This window comes from Saccostrea echinata, unplaced genomic scaffold (assembly GCF_033153115.1).
Source record: "Saccostrea echinata isolate AGI-Se365-2 ecotype Australia unplaced genomic scaffold, CSIRO_AGI_Sech_v1 ptg000015l, whole genome shotgun sequence".
In the NCBI taxonomy this organism is placed as follows: domain Eukaryota; kingdom Metazoa; phylum Mollusca; class Bivalvia; order Ostreida; family Ostreidae; genus Saccostrea; species Saccostrea echinata.
The window spans coordinates 2,483,859-2,501,532 of record NW_026889764.1 but is presented as its reverse complement, the minus strand read 5'-3'; the positions used below and the strand labels follow the sequence as shown (position 1 = coordinate 2,501,532).

Sequence of the window (17,674 nt, the reverse complement as noted above, 5' to 3'; positions counted from 1 at the left end):
ATCGATCACAAATTTTTTTCTGTCCTATAAAATATTTTAAGGAAAGATACCTTTAAAAAAATAATAAATGACAAACACACATTTTTTAAAAGTCACACAGAATCTAGTAGGAATGTTGTGAACTTCGTAATGGTGTATGGCGCCATTGAAGAAGTATCATTTCTAGTACATGATATTCACTGCTGGAACAGATAGAAGATGTACAGCATTTATTTATATATAATTAATTAAAATAATAATGAAGGAAAATTTGAAATTCCCATATTTATAAATGTTTACGAAGTTAAACTTAAGTAATTCATTCTACTTAGTCGAAGTCCCGAGTTGTCAACGGCTTCTTCTTCGGTGTCCTCTCCTATTGTCGGCATATTTTCTGGTTATTTCTCTCTGCTCGATGTTCACACATAATAGATTGACCATCCATAACCAAAGGAATATAGTCCATGTCAAAATTTCGACCGGCCATATTGTGTTTTCTATTTATTTAACATAAAAATCTATTCAATATATTTTTTCTTACGATAAGCCTTATGAGTTCTATTGACCACTGACACCTATGACGTTTCAGTACCACATGACCCCTATCTAATAAGTGGAGATTTTTACTAAGAGGACCCTATATTATGGGTGTTTTATCGTCTAATTACGGCCGTTTTCAACATTATTTCATAATTAAACGATAATTATATGTTTCAATAATATAATAGTGTTTCATTTTTAAGAAACTTAGATACGTGATAGAAACCCTTTTATACCTGTACAAATATCTTGCTTACCAGAGAGGCCACTTTTTTTTTTAACAATGATGATCTTAAAACATTTTTAAACATTAATACTAGACTAAGTATGTTCTAAGTTGCTGGTGTCCTTTAAGAGCAATTGTTTCAAAACTACTTTTCAAAAGTTGCATCTCAATACATTAAATAAAGCTTTAAGCTTAGATATTTTTTATATTAACTTACCTCCCTTTTGCATTCCATAAAAGAGGTGAGATTGTTCCAGAGATCCATGAGAACCCCGAATCTGTCAATCTCCTGGTGGGAGTACTCCCCAATGTCAAAATCTCCCGGAGCTGAGTGCTGTAAGCAATGAACAATGCCTTTCTTAAAACAGTTCTATTGACACCAGATTTTAAATTACATGTATATATGACAAATCAGTAGTTTTGGATTTTCATAGTTTACATACTAGCTTCTTTCTTGCAGACTCTCGTGCTGATTTAGGGACCTTGGATTTTTTCCTCAGGTCTCGATCCTTCTCTATATAGTGAGTGGCTATCAACAAAATCTCTTTCTCCATGTTCCTGCACAAAAATTTGATTTCTTACAACATGTAGATAAGTAGTTGAATATGACACAAATTCAATGCACTCTGTCAGCATGGATAGTTTCCCTAACTTCACTATCCTAGATTTCTGAACCAAATAAGTTCTATAGAAACTTTGATGTATATTTTTTAATTGTCCAATGTTTACAGGCAAACAAGTATACAGTATCACATAATTTGGTTGTGATACCATTTTGACCTCAGTGAAGCCAATTATTCAACACAAGTGAAGTAAGCTGTACTTTCAAAGCCTAATACATGTGATCAACATTTGTGAACTCTGACCTCTGACCTACTTACTTTAGGTCATTTTCTGCAGCATCATACACGACATAGTACCCCCTCTGGTCCTGTACGTGGACTCTGCCCTCCTCCATGGTATAAAAGTCATCATGGTTCTCAATATCAGAGAATTCCATGAACTCAGACTCACTCAACCTGACAAAAAATAAACAGAATTTATACATCTACAAATGTATGAATTAAATGTCAATAGATACCCAAAATCTGAAGAAATAAATTTATATTTATGTTTGAGGGGATTTCAATTTTTTCCTGCTTTTGTATTGTATTTTCAATATAGAAATAATAGAAAAGATATGGGGAGAATGCAAAAATAAGGCTGACTTGATTTGAAAATTTCATTACAGATAGGGGTTTTAGCAATAATAAAACCTGTACACACTGTTACATAAATTTCTATAACATATTTTTACTGAGAATTGTGTTTTCTTAAGACTGATGTATGGAGTTATTTATTTTTTTAATTCCATTCTTTATTTTACATAATCATTATCAAATTATCAAGAAACCCTGGCTTACTTGAAATCTGCTGGTGTGTTGTGCATGTATCCATGGTAACCAATGCCCCCACCCCCTCCCACTGTCCCATCATGCTCTGTGGCTCTCCTGTGGTTCTGTTGACTGAAATATACAAGGAAATCTTATAACGTAAATGTTATAATACAGCTAAATCACACAGAAATTCAATAGGTCAGGATAGGGATGAAGAATTATATGTATCTTTCCTTGATATTACCATATGTACATGTATTTGAACCTAGTTTTCTTGATATTACCAAATTTCTTGATATTACACATTTGTACCTAATTTTCTTGATGTTACCACATTTCTTGATATTACCACACAAATGTATCTAATTTTCTTGATATTACCACATTTCTTGATATTAATTACCACATTTCCTGATATTACCACACATTTGTACCTTGTTTTCTTATAACCTCCCACTTCTTGAGACAGACCAGCATCATTGATAGTCAGAGTCCTCTCAATAGAACGGAAGTAATTAAAAACACTCAGGGCCTGCAAATCAAATTTCAAATCATCAAATGGCTCTGGGACTAACAAGAAATCACCGATATCTGAATTCATGCATGCATAAGGAACATATTCTTTTGTAGAATTCAGTTAAAAAAGAAATAAAAACAAAAGTAAAAACAATAGATGTTTCTTTCTGTGTAAACTATGCTTTTATATACATACCGTCCTCTGTAGATCCCTGGTTCTGAGGTGTCTGAGGTGAAGGAAGGCAAGGAACGCCCCCTGGAGGGAGGCGGGGTCTTGATTCTCCTGCTCTCCCTCATCTAAACCTGTAAGACACACCAAGGGAGATAATTCATTGATTTTGATAAAAATTATTAAAACACTATTCATGATTAAAATTTGGACTTGATTTTTTTAGAGTATGCATTACAAAAAAATCTAAATACACATTTTTAGAAACATTTCTATTCTGATACCTTTTTAAAAAGAACAAGAGGCCCAAGGGCCTTAACGGTCACCTGAGTATAATACAACAATTTAGAGGATCCATAGAGTATGAAATGAACTGAAAGGTGAAGCTTTGTTGCCCAAAAGCAAGAAAAATAGGGTGATCAGGATCAACAAAATAATTAGTCTAGTGTTCATTAACAGTACATAAATTAGGTTCTAATCAGTTCCCCATTTATCACTCTCACCAGACAGTATATAAACAAACTTATAATCAGTGCTTCTATACTCTTTTAATTCCTTGTTGAAATCTCTTACATTGGCCTCTCTTGGTCTTTGATGAACATTTAATAAGACAAGTTATTTTTGTCTCATTTTTATTTATCTGTTACTTACAAGTCTACCTGATCATTAAAGCTATGAAATTACTTTTTGTATTATACAATAAAAATTCTTGCATAATTCTCTTATTCTATTAACCTTTCAAGTACATCATTTACAGTGATTAATTAACACAAGTATATGGCAAAGGGGAATAACTCCTCTCAATAGAATACAAATTAATAGAGCCCTGGCCTGGACCAGAACACTTGATTAAATGGTTCTGATGTTCAAAAATCTGGTAAAAATACCCTTCCTTATTAAAACTTTTACTCTTTTTGCCTCTGCTATGCCCAGGTGCAGAGAAGATTTTTAAAGCATTTTCACTATGTAATAAATAGAGCCCTGCCCTAATATCAGAACTTCTGATCCAGGGGTCATGAAATTCACAATTTTGGAAGAGGCATCCTTGCTTATCATAACCATGTATTTGTTTAAATAATACCCAAGAGAAGAGAAGATTTTTAAAGAAAGAATGCACTTTCACTATATGATCTATATAGCCCCGCCCTAGCACCAGAACCCCTGACCCTGGGGTCATGAATTTCACAATTTTGGTAGAGTCACCCTTGATTATCATAGCTATGTATTTAATTTGTTTAAATAATACCCAGGAGTAGAGAAGAAGATTTTCAAAGAAATAATGCAATTTCACTATATGATCTATATAGCCCCACTCTAGCACCAGAACCCCTGACCCTGGGCTATGAATGTCACAATTTTGGTAGAGTCACTCTTGCTTATCATAACTATGTATTTAATTTGTTTAAATAATACCCAGGAGTAGAAAAGAAGATTTTCAAAGAAAGAATGCACTTTCACTATATGATCTATATAGCCCCGCCCTAACACCAGAACCCCTGACCCCTGGGGTCATGAATTTCACAATTTTGGTAGAGTCACTCTGGCTTATCATAACTATGTATTTAATTTGTTTAAATAATACCCAGGAGTAGAAAAGAAGATTTTCAAAGAAATAATACACTTTCACTATATGACCTATATAGTCCCGCCCTAGCACCAGAACCCCTGACCCTGGGGTCATGAATTTCACAATTTTGGTAGAGTCACTCTGGCTTATCATAACTATGTATTCAATTTCTTTCAATAATACCCAGGAGTAGAAAAGAAGATTTTTAAAGAAATAATGCACTTTCACTATATGATCTATATAGCCCCGCCCTAGCACCAGAACCCCTGACCCTGGGGCTATGAATTTCACAATTTTGGTAGAGTCACTCTTGCTTATAATAACTTTGTATTCATTTTGTTTCAATAATACCCAGGAGTAGAGAAGAAGATTTTCATAGAAATAATGCACTTTCACTATATGACCTATATAGCCCCACCCTAGCACCAGAACCCCTGACCCTGGGGCTATGAATTTCACAATTTTGGTAGAGTCACCCTTACTTATCATAACTATGTATTCAATTTGTTTCAATAATACCCAGGAGTAGAGAAGAAGATTTTCAAAGAAATAATGCACTTTCACTATATGATCTATATAGCCCCGCCCTAGCACCAGAACCCCTGACCCTGGGGCCATGAATTTCACAATTTTGGTAGAGGGCTCAATGCTTATTACAATCATGCCAACAGTTTGACTGCTTGTTGTTCAGGAGTAAAGAAGAAGATTTTTAAAGATTGCATTAATTTTGATGGTTTTGGCCCCACCCCTCAGGCCCCAGGGGGGCAGGGGCCACGAATTTCACAATTTTTGTTCCCCTTCACCCATAGATGCTATATGCCAAAATTGGTTGAAATTGGTTTGCTGGTTCCAGAGAAGAAGCTGAAAATGTTCAAAAGTTTACGACCGACGAACGACGGACGACGACGGACGAAAAGAGATAGCAATAGGTCACCTTAGTGACTCAGGTGACCTAAAAATATATGGACAAATAATTCAGTTTATTAATCTATGATAGTCTGATAGTATCAATAAACATAAAAAGCTACGTACTTTTCTGGCAACAAATATGCAAGTATGTCTTCTGAACTAATGTGTTAAAATACCTTTTAAAAATATTTATAAAATTCCTTTTGGTTTGATTTCAAACTGAGTGCAAAAATCAAAGCTTTTTCTGAAAGCATCACTTGCAGTGTGGAAAGTGTAGCCAGTTTGATGCATAACAAACAAAATGACCCATGAACAAACCACTATCTATTTCAAATTAATGTGTAACCACTGCTTTGATTAGCATAAATTTTGCATCATACCTATTGCAGACATGAAAACACAAACATCTAGCTGGACACAAAAATTACTGATGAATACATGTATACGAGATTTCTCAAAATTCTAGCAAAAACTTGCCATTTGCACTAATCTGTCAAGTAATACATACTTAAGATCTTTTTATTTAACAAAGATCTTTTTTCACCTTTACTACAAATATCTTGAGCTGTATTGTCCACTAAAAAGGAAAAATAGGTTGAAAAGTTAAATTAAAATGTTAAAGAAGCACATACACCTAAGTCCTCAACTCCCCAGTTTTTCTGTTTATTTTGAATACATGTCTTATAAACCATGCCTAACCTATCTTAATATAGATCTATAGTATCCTTCACCTCACTGGTAATTATCATGCAGTTATAAATTGTTAATTATAGCTTTTTTATGCATATGATGAATTGTTAAGATTAGTTAGTTTCATATTTATTACGTCTATCTTCTATATCAAAATGAGAATACATGTTCTTATGAAATCTAAATTTTAACCCAGTGGAGATATTAATCAATTTTCTATAGATGCTTAATAGAGTCCATTCCTTATGTGACCTACATACTGTATAAAATACCTGTAAACTTCACATTTAGCTCTTCAAACCCTGTTACACAACAAGTTTGCTAAAATTATTTTTTTCTAAAACATAATGAATATTTATTATAAAGAACTTTTCATTAAAAATTTAATTATATAATGGCAAGGAACTCAGTATAAAATCCACACAAAAACATGACAAACTCTTTGGCCCCTCACCCAACATCTGCACCGTGCTTTTGTAGTCATAACTGTCCTTCCTCCGACGAGCACTAACAGCCCGCGCCGACTTACTTCCTGTCCCGCCCATTTCTTCATCGTCTTGGAGATTGTCATCTAGGTCATTACTAAAATACATGTAAATTAAGTTACTTTCAATAGAGACACTACATTCATTATTTTACTGTCCCCCGCTTTCACTGAAAGTATTAGTGTATTCTCTAATATTCTCATACTCTTTGTACCAGTATGTATACTTTAATGTACTTTGAAATGGACCCTTTTAGGTCTTTGGCATGCATATATCAGAAAGATTAGAATTGCCTTACTCTGCATAAAGGTCAGGATTGGAGTAGATTTTTCTCCATGTCTGTCTCGTGTCGTACGTCTTGTGTGAGCGGTGTGTAGTGACAGAGGCTTCCTGCGGTTCCGGGGGATTCTGAACCATAGTAGCATGGTCTCTCAGGGTCTCCTGAACCTTCTGCAGTAATGAGAACAGGAATAATTTAGAAAACCAATATAGAATTGACATTAATTCTGAAAAGTTAAATCTGTTCTTTATTTTTTATGACGACTAACATTTTGGAGTCTCTCAGGGTCTCTTGAACCTTCTGCAGTGAGGAGAACATAAATTTAGAACAGCAAGATAGAATTAACATAATAGTGGTATAAAAAGTTATGTAGATCTTTTATTCCTACTTAATGATCCCTACCACCTTAAATTCCCAACAGGATCTAAGTAAATTCCTCTTAACATTGCACATTTCACAAAGTTACAAACCTGAGGGTCACTGACAGAAGTGAAAGCCTCCATGTATCGCAAGATTTCATCCACATTGTTACGATGTCTGAGATTGGTCCACTCTATCTCTTGTTGGGGGTCACTCTCGCTTTTCAGGGTTACAAAGGAGATCCAGTTACTCTCCTGTTTCAGGCAGTGGGAGGGTGAATCAGACCCCCATCCTTGCTGTCCAGGCTGTCATAAAATAATCAATACAGTTACTGTATGTGACGGAGTTAAAGGTACATCAAACATCAGAAGAATGCTTAAATACAAAACATTCTGTCTCTAGTTCGTTGATTAGTGACTCAACATGATATTGACTCTAAACAACATGCCACTGAAGGGTTTTTTCTAAAGTAAATGTATAGCCATGATACATAAAGCTTATAATACTCAGTAGAACAATTTTGGTATTCCATGACTCTGAATTATATTCCACAGCATTTTTCAATTACTAACTTAAGTTAATGACTGCTTTCAAAATTACTGAACTCTCCTGCATTGAAAGTCAAAAATCTTCAAGGTCAGGGCAAGGAGCCTGGCAATATGAACTATTACACAAATCTTGACCTTTTAACCTAATCTTTGATTAACTGAGCCCAAAATGCACTAGCATATTCCTTTTCGTAACTTTACCCTGAATCTTCAGAAGCAAATTATTACAGTCCCTGAAACGTTCTACTTTCCCATTTTTCCGTTCGCTCACCGTTCGTTCACCGTTCGTTCAGCGTGCGTTCACCGTTCGTTCAGCGTGCGTTCACCGTTCGCTCTCCGTTCACTGTTTTGCGTTCACCGTTCACCGTGCGCTCGCGTTCACCGTTCACAAAGCGTTCAGCGTTCGCTCTTCGTTCCGTTCACTTTGCGTTCACCTTGCGTTCAGCGTTCACCTATCGTTCAGTTTTCATTGTCATTCGGAACTCCGAAGTGAAAGGACTTATCTTTTTGTAGGTTAGGAGTTACAGGTTTTTTAATTTAATAACTTACATATCGTGTTTGAAGAATCATTAATTCATGGGGGAAAATATCTACGATATATATTTTTATTATTCTAACTTAGCTGTTAGGTTATTTATTAAATTACTCTGGAAAATAAATGTTGTTATAAGCACATTCTGTACCTATGTAGAACGATGCTGAAATACTAAATTTAACTAAAGGCAATGTGCAAATACTTCAAGCACTGCAACATTTTGTTGTTTTGTTAAAGACGACAAATAGTTAATGGAGATATGATTATCCAAGTCAAATAATTACGCAGCAAAATTACGAAAATATTTATTTATAACACTTTTTTTTCAATTACTACAGAAAATATGATAGAACTAGTTCTGAGAGTTATACATAGTACTGCGGATATCGTATTAATTTATTATCTTTAGAGCGAATTAAATTGATGGTGTGGTTAAAGGAAATATTTATTTAAAATGTAATGCACTACAGAATTTTCTCTACTATAATATGTAAAGTCTATAGTTATAGAGAGAACAAAAATCTTTCTTCACCGTAACTTTATATGTTTGTCATTCGATATGATTAATACCCCCCCCCCCTTTTCCCCCTAAATCGGTTACTTAGTCAGTATTGTATTTCCAGAATATTTTAATTAACATTTTTAAAAAAAAGTTAAGGTCTTTTTTAGAACAAAAATTTCAGTCTCAAAACAAACAGGCATCTAAAAAAGTCACAAAACAATAGTAGTTCAAAATGTACACGTGTCGGCGGTGGTATATGGAATTGGCAGAGTATGTTTCAAATTCAAGTGTTAATGCCCTATGTATTTTATTCAATTATCATTCAAATGTTGGAATCAAATCTAGAAATGATAAAAATAAATGTTATAACTTGTTGGAAATACTCGCACTTCGTCTTCGATGTGACGAAACTTTCACACCTGCACAGTCTCGAATGATTTTGATTGACAGGACAAGCACGTGGACTTCGTGTGAACTTGAAGCAGGAAAATAAAAACGAGTATGACTGTCAAACAAATGGATTTGATTTGTTGATAAAAAAAAAAGAAGTTACTTTCACTGTCTGATATACTTAGAAAAAAATTTCAGAGTTTTTGTTTGATATAGGTACAAACATGTAGTGAAGCCTGAAATGGGGGGGGGGGGGGGTTTAGCTAAAACGGAATATTTCTCTCTCTCTCTTACTCTCTCTCTCTCTCTCTCTCATTTGTCTGTTTAATAAAAACTATAACAGCATATTACTTGAATATCAAGTTCTGAAAATTGAATTTATAAAAATTAATATGAATATGTATCTTTGTATTATCTTGTCCGAGTATAATCACGGCCATCTACAGATAAAACATGGCCGTAGGAACCGAGGGGGAGGGGGGGCGTGCCCCCCTCCCCAATAATTTTGCCGATATATAGATTATTATAGTAAACATAGATACTATATGCTTGTGCCCCCGCAATAAAAAGTCTGATGATCTTTTTTTTTTTTTTTTTTTTTTTTTTTTTGCTTGTCAGGAAATTTTTGGTAGTGCCCCCTCAACTATTAACTGAAAATGTATGGCTGTGCCCCCCCCCCCCCCACCGAATTTGCTTCCTACGGGCCTGATAAATCATCATGTAAAATAGAAATGACACAGAATATATTATTGTATTAAAAATTTAAAATACGAGCGTATAAATGCAAAACGTCCACTGACCTATGTAATTATTTTTTTTTTCATTACTTTACACGAAATCGCCTTAACACGGAGATATATGAATGGATGTTACAACCACTTTAATTCATTCTATAAGTCAGAAGTTTTCTCTGATTTGTTATCAAATAAGAATAAACATTTTTATTTTCCAACTAAAAAATATCTCATACTTCAGAGTTCGGCAACAATTGCAATGTTTTAATGCGATAAAAATCGTGTGATTAAAAACTTAATGTGCATGCATCGTCTTTCTCAGGACAATTTTGGAGAATTTATTTTATTGACTTATTCATTCATTTATTGGTTTACTTATTTATTATTGATTGATTGATTTATTTATTTATTTTGGCACTTGACATAATAAAACAATAAAATAGTTTCAATGCAAGGAAAAGATCAGAGGCATTCCGAATATATCGTTCATCTTGCGTTCACCGTTCGTTCACCGTTCACTTTGCGTTCGCGTTTGCGCTCCGTTCGCGTTCTGCGTTCGCTCACCGTTCAGCGTTCACACATCGTTCACCAAGTTGCGTTCAGCGTTCACACATCGTTCACTCACCGTTCGCTCTGCGTTCGTTCAGCGTTCGTTCACCGTTCGTTCAGCGTTCGCTCACCGTTCAAGTGGGAAAGTAGAACGTTTCAGGGACTGTAATTCCAACACTGAAAATATATCACTGAACATTATTTTTGAATGTTGGTCTCTAAAAGTATCAACTTACCTCAAGTCTGTCATATGTCTTAAATGTTTTCATGACTTCCTGTCGGTTGAAGAGGGATTGAAACTTTCTGTTCACAGCTGCATACATTTCCATTTCATCAGCAGAATTATGGATGGAATTTAAATCCTGCAAAATACAATTTCATGTCAAGTACTGTAGATTCCTAAATATACGCGAGGAATTAATTAACGCGTAATTACGCAAGGAGCACCACTCGCGAAATAAAGTTACTCGCTTTTATTTTTATGGTGTTGAAATCAATGTTAAATCTCATTGTAAACCGTCCATTCGCGAATTATTGTTCTCGCGATTTGGCGTCTAAGAGCCCTTTCGCGATATTAAGTACTCGCGTAAAATAAGGAATTTACAGTAATTGAGAGTAGGTTTCAGCATTTCTTTAGCTCAGCAATAAAGTAACAGGTTGATATCACAACCTTTAACATAAAAATACAGAGATTCTTATGAGAAGATATCATGTGATAATCAATTGAATCACTATATGGTGCTAAAAAAATCTTTATTTAAATAATAACTGTCTCCATGTGGAAAATGACTAAAAAATAAAATGCAGTCCTCCATTCTTGTAATGTATCTTTAATATTTTACTCCCGTGGAGCTTTCTACAGCATGCAAATTTATCATTTAATTTTTTTCTGACTCCTATTTGTAAACTGCTTAATACATGTTGAATTAATTATGTAAACAAATCGTAAAAGATATGTGTACATGTAGCCCAAAATGTAATGTAAGTAATGAACAAGAAAACATTGATGTAACCATCAATTGTCGCCAGGGAAATAAATAAAGTAAACAATGGAAATGAGTCTTGATCATCAAACCGCTTCGATATGTGTGAAAAAGGCATGCGTCTAAATGATGGAGACGATAGTCGAGAATATTTTGAAAACTTATAGTCGGATGAAAATCGAACAAAAACGATACCCTTTTAAACATTATCAATTCCTCAAGTAAATGTTGGCTGCATAAAATATAATTTGAAACCTGACACATGCAACACCTATTTTCAAAAATGTCTTTCACTTAAAGAATATAAAACATGAACTGTGTAAAGTACTTTTTTTTACGTTTTTATGCGATAAGTAAAATTCGATGTTCTAAAAAAAGGGACCTGTCGTTTTTTAGATAGTAAATGATAAGCAACTTTATATATTAAATATGAAAAACATATACATTTTTACAGATTCACTTTATGGAAGTAAATATATTGTGTATCTCGTAATTTATAAAGGGAAAGAACATTCTGATTAACAATCTTTTTAATGTTTAGAAAACCTTTAATTCTGAATAACTTCTCCCACCTCAATCCCCATATACCAACACTTAAACTTATATGTATAGAGCAGCCCGGTCCTCCGGGCTGCAACAAGAGATACAGTGTCCAATCACTCACATAGTTGATGCCATAGATATTCAACAAAAAGCTCAGGTGAGGTTTAAGAGTTTCAAAGTCTACAGCATTTAATGGCAGTCCCTGAGTCGACTCATCTGTTGCTATACCACCACCTGGAAAAAGAATCAGTCCAAGCTGTCATTGGCATCATCCATAGAACATTTTTACAGTGGCTGCAACGTTATTGTTAACAAACCAATCGTGTAGAATCGGTTGTGTAACGTGCGAGATCGTGCGTGTATCAGACTCAATCGTTTGCGGTTTTAATCGTGCGTGATTGTGCATTAAGAAATGTGTCAATTTCGTTTTGTAAGTTTTTAACGGAATGTTAGTTGTTATACAAGCATTTCGCTTGTCTGTTTTATTTTTTTCAATCCAAATAAAATAAATGAAGCACGATTTACATAATTGAAAGCAGAACGAACTAATTATCGCTTGGAAATAAACAATATAGTAAGTCGTACAACATTGTGTTCTCGTCAAATAGCGTGATTTTTTGTGACAAACCTTACTTAGATGTTTAACCTAAGGATTTTGTCTCTGATGTTAATCATATTTAATGGTCAAGATATTTTTAAAATCAATAGATCAAAAAAAGATATTTTTACAAATAAATAAATAGACAAAATTCTCAATGCGTACATTAATGTTTAGTCGGCGAATGTACATGTAGACGACATGATTGTCGGGGTTTTGTTTATTAGTGTTTATCTTTGAACCTTACTTTTAATTATTTTTATAATTTCTGCAAATAAATAATTTGTAAAATAATTGTCGATTTTAGAGATTCACAAATGGAAACATGGATATAACTTATGATTTAATTCATTTTCATGCCATTTTTTTTTCAAACTTATCCCTTTCTGCATATAATGAAATCCAATTCAATCAAAACTCACAGTCCACCTACATGTACATCTTCTGATAGAAGAAAAAAAAAATCAGTTTTCTTAAGTCAGAGAATTACGTAAATAATTATTTGTAATATAAAATAATTAATAAGTCTTACATGTATTTAGTTCCAGAAATATCCATTACTATTTTTTTTTTCATTTTTCAAAGTTGATGAAATAATATCAATAATTATTTGAAATCTAATATAAATATTAAGCCTTACTTCATTTTGAAAATATCCATTCCTAAAGAATTTGAACTATTTTGTGTGAAGAATCATGCGTTTGCGTTAGCGATCGTGTAGAATCGTGTGCGTGAAGGATCGTTCGTGTAATAGATTTTATCGTGCGTTAATCATGTGGAATCGTTCGTGTAACGTGATCGTTCGTGTAAGATGTCAACAATACCGTTGCAGCCACTTTATTAAAACTTAATTGATAAAGAAATTTTGATTTGAATACCTTTACTGAAACGTAAATACATAAAACCATGCAGAAATAAGCACCAGTGTATGAATTGATTCATGGGATCATGCAATTAATAACATGCTGCACTCATAATATATAAAAACTGGTATGAATGTGCTCTTTAATGTATCTTCTGAATTTCCGCAAAAACAATGACAATATCAGGTATGTCTGAAATCTTACTGGTAGCAGCAGCAGCCATAGTAAACACAGAGGAAGGCAGTGGGTTAGTGGTCAGTAGACTAGGGTTTATGGGAGGAGCTGTGGGAATAGGTCCGGTGGCCTGCACAGACACAGCAGAACTTGGTCGAGACACTCCAGACTTGGGTCGCTGAAACAGTCCACTTAGAGAATCATCCCCATATCTGGAGGCTATCTTTGATGCTGTGGTCCCTTCCTCCTGTTCAAAACAGCAAAATTTCACTTTTTCTTCAGAAAGGCATTCATCAATGAAGAAATTTTAAAGAAATCATAATGCCAAAAGCATTTTACTTGTCAAATTTAAATAACTAGAAAACTTATATAAAGAGTTAAGTACAGGGACAAATGATATACACACCAGGTCTTCCTTTTCTTTCTCTGGGGGAGAGGTCTCAGCTCTGTGTGTTAGAGGTAGCCATTTTAACACCTGTCAAAAACCATCTCTAGTTTAATGGTAAACATTAAACACTTTAATTTACAGCAGACTTTGCTATATGATAATATACAAAGTTTAAAAAATGGTTATCAAACTGTTTAAAGATTAAAAAAATATGCTAGAGTTTGATGATGAAAAGTTAAACAAAAACTCTGACTGAAAATAAAAGTGCTACTGAGTTCATCATTACAGTTGTTTTAGAGATGAATGATTTATCTTAATATTTTACTCATTACAATTATTTTATTGATGAATGATTTATCTCAATCTTTTACAAAGACAAAGGACACATACCCTGAGATATTGGTTGACTCTTTTCATGGAGTGGAAATGACAGACCATCCATCGGAGATAAATAAGAATGTCTTCAATTTTGACTTCATTAACAACCTGTTCTGTGCCACACAGAAGGTCTTCACGAGCCAGACTCAGTCTGTGGGCTCGCTGGACACTGTCGTGGTACTCGGCCATTATATGACTGAAAATGGTAGTGACCAACAAAATTAAGAATCCATCTTCTAAATTCCAGTAAAAATATCTTAATTATTTTGCAATTTAAACACTTTTATTAATATGATACAAGTCTGTTCTAGAATCTTTGTTTTAAAAATAAAATGCATGTATCTTTTTTTACAGATATGCTTACTTGAGTCTTTTTGTGTAGTGGGGATACAGAGATTCTATAGTGCTTGTATGCTCACAGAATCGCTTCCATCTCAGCATGTGTAAATGTTTACACTGGACCAGCTGGTAAATCTTCTCTATGTAGTACTACAATTGTATAAATTTCTAGAGTAACCCCAACAGCCTTATATGAGAGGAACTTCTATTTTCATACTGGCCAAGAATATTTTTCTTTGGGTCATGTTTACCCCTTTATACAGTGGATATAGCTCATATGATATCATTTTCATATCAACAGTTGTGACAGCACGTTTTTTTGCGTAAAAGTGACGAAGTCAAATGAAGTGGATTCACATATGAAACACACATAAAGACTGTAAAACATGTGATAGCTGTATGTAAAATGTGATAAAAAGAATCTCCCATTGGTTTGTGGTTGGGTGTGATTTTTATCCAACTCGTGTGTTTCCTATCCACCTGCCAAGCCAAAGCTCAGGGATAGAAAACACAACTCCTTGGATAAAAATCATATCCAACCACAAACCATGGGAAATCCTATATACATCCAATTTAGCTTACTGATTGGATAACTAATAAAACAATAATTCACATGTCCCGTTTCATATCATCAAATCTTAATAAGTAGCAATATTAATGATGGCTTGAACAACAATCAAAAGATTATCTGACTGATATCTCAATATGAAATAGCATTAACAAATTGTGTTCACAGCTTAATTTATTGAAAACTGATGCAAATTTGTAAATAGGTTCCGTTTTGTCATGTTACCTGGTGTAAAAGAAGTGGCAGACTTTTTGCTGAGTATTCATTTTCTTCTGCTGACATCATTTCTTCTTTGATGATCTCTGCTTGCATTTTCAATGGCTGGGCTTCACTAACCTTAAAAATAGCCAGTGATGTGTAACAATGATTGATTAAGAACAGTGTTTTTAGGTTTGTGAATGTTACTGGTGTATAAATCACATGACTTTTCATGTAAGCATATTTCATGAAGCCTGCTAGCGCCTCATGAAAAATATGCCTATACACGCTAGTTTGTGTGAATGATAAACCAACAACATTCACAAGCTGAAAAACATATTTACATTTAAAACCTACAAAAATACACTCAATATTTGAATTTTTCACTGCCCTATTTTGTTATAATTCATTACCATCTCAGAAGCCTTCTTGTGATGTCAATTACAGTCAAACCTCACTATCTCGAACTCAATTGAACCGAGAAAAAAGTTCGAGATATCCGAGGATTTGAGATATTGAGGGAAAAATACTTAATGATTAAGTGTTTGAGACTTCCAAATCTCTCCGACATATCCATGGTATTCCAAATATCAGTGTTCCAGATACCGAAGTTCAACTGTTATTTAGTACCAGTTTCTAAATGCATATTATGCACAACTGACAAGAATGGATTTTAAATCAAGTTCATAGTTGCTTAAGAATATAACGCAGCAAATGTAAATATCTAAACGTTAAATCAAGTTCATAGTTGCTTAAAAAAATAACACAGCAAATGTAAATATATAAATGTTAAACAAAATTCCATGAAAAGAGAGCATTTCAAGGTGACACTGCACTTAAGTTGTGTGGGAAACTTTCAGCAGATAAGTTTAAACATCCCCTCACCTGCAACAGGCGATCAATAACCAGTTTCCTTTCTCTGCGAAAATAGGACACATCCTTTGGCATTGGTATAGAGCTGCAAGAAATATTCTGTCAGCGAAAATTACCCTATAAAATGATCCTTGACAACATCTTTAGAAATTCATGTAGACATTCTTATTGTTCTAATAAAACATTATTGTTCTTCAGAAAATGAGTTTTGTATAATTATGTTATTATTCATTTGTTTCCATCTTTGTAATTGTAAACCTTAGAACCCATTCAATTGGACCAGTATGTGCCTACTCGTCTGTAAAGTTAATTATCACCTTATCATTTTGACTGGTATGTGGTCCACAATATTGTCCTCGATGTCCTTCTTGAGATCCTCAAGATCAATGGATAGCTCTTTCTCCATCTCCTGGACCTTCTTGGACCCAGTCACCTTGTAAAGCTCTGATATCTCCAACATTGTGCTGATCCTTTGGCTAAACTCTGGGATTTTTTTTCTTATCTATTCCTGTAATATTGAGAAACACGTTTGCATTCTCATATCAGTCTTTTAGTTGATATTTTTTTTTTTTTTTTTTTTTTTTTTTTTTTACAATATTGGCTTGTCAAAGTGAAATAGGAATTGCATACAGCCACAAGTGTACAGTTTCATGTTAGTCATAACACCAATGATCACTGGATATTTGATTACTAGTGAAACAGGATAAAACTCTCGTTTCTCTCGACATTGGCAGTGGTAATGTACAACTTGAGGAAATTCGAATTCAAATCACTTGGCGCGCTTTGTGGGAATTCCTCAGTTTTGTAAAATTTTGTTCTTTATGCGGTACTATTTTTTATTGTATTTTCATTATACATCATGTACTTCAATTCTATCCGTGAAAAACAAAGAAAATCACCTCATTTTCAAAGATAAATATGTTGTTTATCAAAGCCAGTGCGTTCGGCGTTTCTCGGCAACATACCTCCGTCAGAGTCCATTACAAGCTTCAAACGTTAATGACACGCTGTTGCAATATAAAGCGTTTAAGCGACCATGATTATCTAGCCTGGTTCCCTTCTCTTGCCTTATTGCCTTATAGCATGGACCAGACAATCGCGAGCTTGTTAAAAAAATTAGGTCTATGCCTGAGGCCTGTTCAACAGAGCGAACGTTCGCGAGCGCTCGCCAAAATTCCTTATCTTTCCAACAGAAATGTTCGCGAGCGCTCGCGAACGTTCGCTCTTCTGAACAGGCCTCTGGTTCTAGAAGCCTTCCTTCCGTTCATTAAATCACAGCATTGGACAAAACTAGCCGGGAAACCATATCAAATTTTTTTTTAGCTCACCAGAGCCGAAAGCTCAAGTGAGATTATTTTCGGATCGAAAGTGCGAACGATAGTATTATTCTCCCACCTAACTCCAAGTCAATTTT

At 34.2% G+C, this 17,674-nt stretch overlaps 1 protein-coding gene across 1 annotated transcript in view; it reads right to left on the bottom strand.

Moving 5' to 3' along the window:
• LOC133187394 (uncharacterized) overlaps positions 1-16,732 on the bottom strand; it is a 185,834-nt gene extending 169,102 nt beyond the window's left edge. The window contains exons 1-18 of the mRNA XM_061322748.1: positions 16,578-16,732; positions 16,273-16,345; positions 15,415-15,525; positions 14,647-14,771; positions 14,295-14,478; positions 13,923-13,991; positions 13,547-13,763; positions 12,003-12,115; positions 10,592-10,717; positions 7,208-7,402; positions 6,756-6,907; positions 6,427-6,554; positions 2,834-2,940; positions 2,556-2,653; positions 2,149-2,250; positions 1,627-1,764; positions 1,189-1,303; positions 963-1,079 (exon numbers count right to left, since the gene is read on the bottom strand). Coding sequence (XP_061178732.1) covers positions 963-1,079; positions 1,189-1,303; positions 1,627-1,764; positions 2,149-2,250; positions 2,556-2,653; positions 2,834-2,940; positions 6,427-6,554; positions 6,756-6,907; positions 7,208-7,402; positions 10,592-10,717; positions 12,003-12,115; positions 13,547-13,763; positions 13,923-13,991; positions 14,295-14,478; positions 14,647-14,771; positions 15,415-15,525; positions 16,273-16,345; positions 16,578-16,720 — 2,313 coding nt within the window. The 5' untranslated portion in view covers positions 16,721-16,732. The remainder of the gene's footprint in view (positions 1-962; positions 1,080-1,188; positions 1,304-1,626; positions 1,765-2,148; positions 2,251-2,555; positions 2,654-2,833; positions 2,941-6,426; positions 6,555-6,755; positions 6,908-7,207; positions 7,403-10,591; positions 10,718-12,002; positions 12,116-13,546; positions 13,764-13,922; positions 13,992-14,294; positions 14,479-14,646; positions 14,772-15,414; positions 15,526-16,272; positions 16,346-16,577) is intronic.
• Positions 16,733-17,674: the final 942 nt, after the last annotated feature.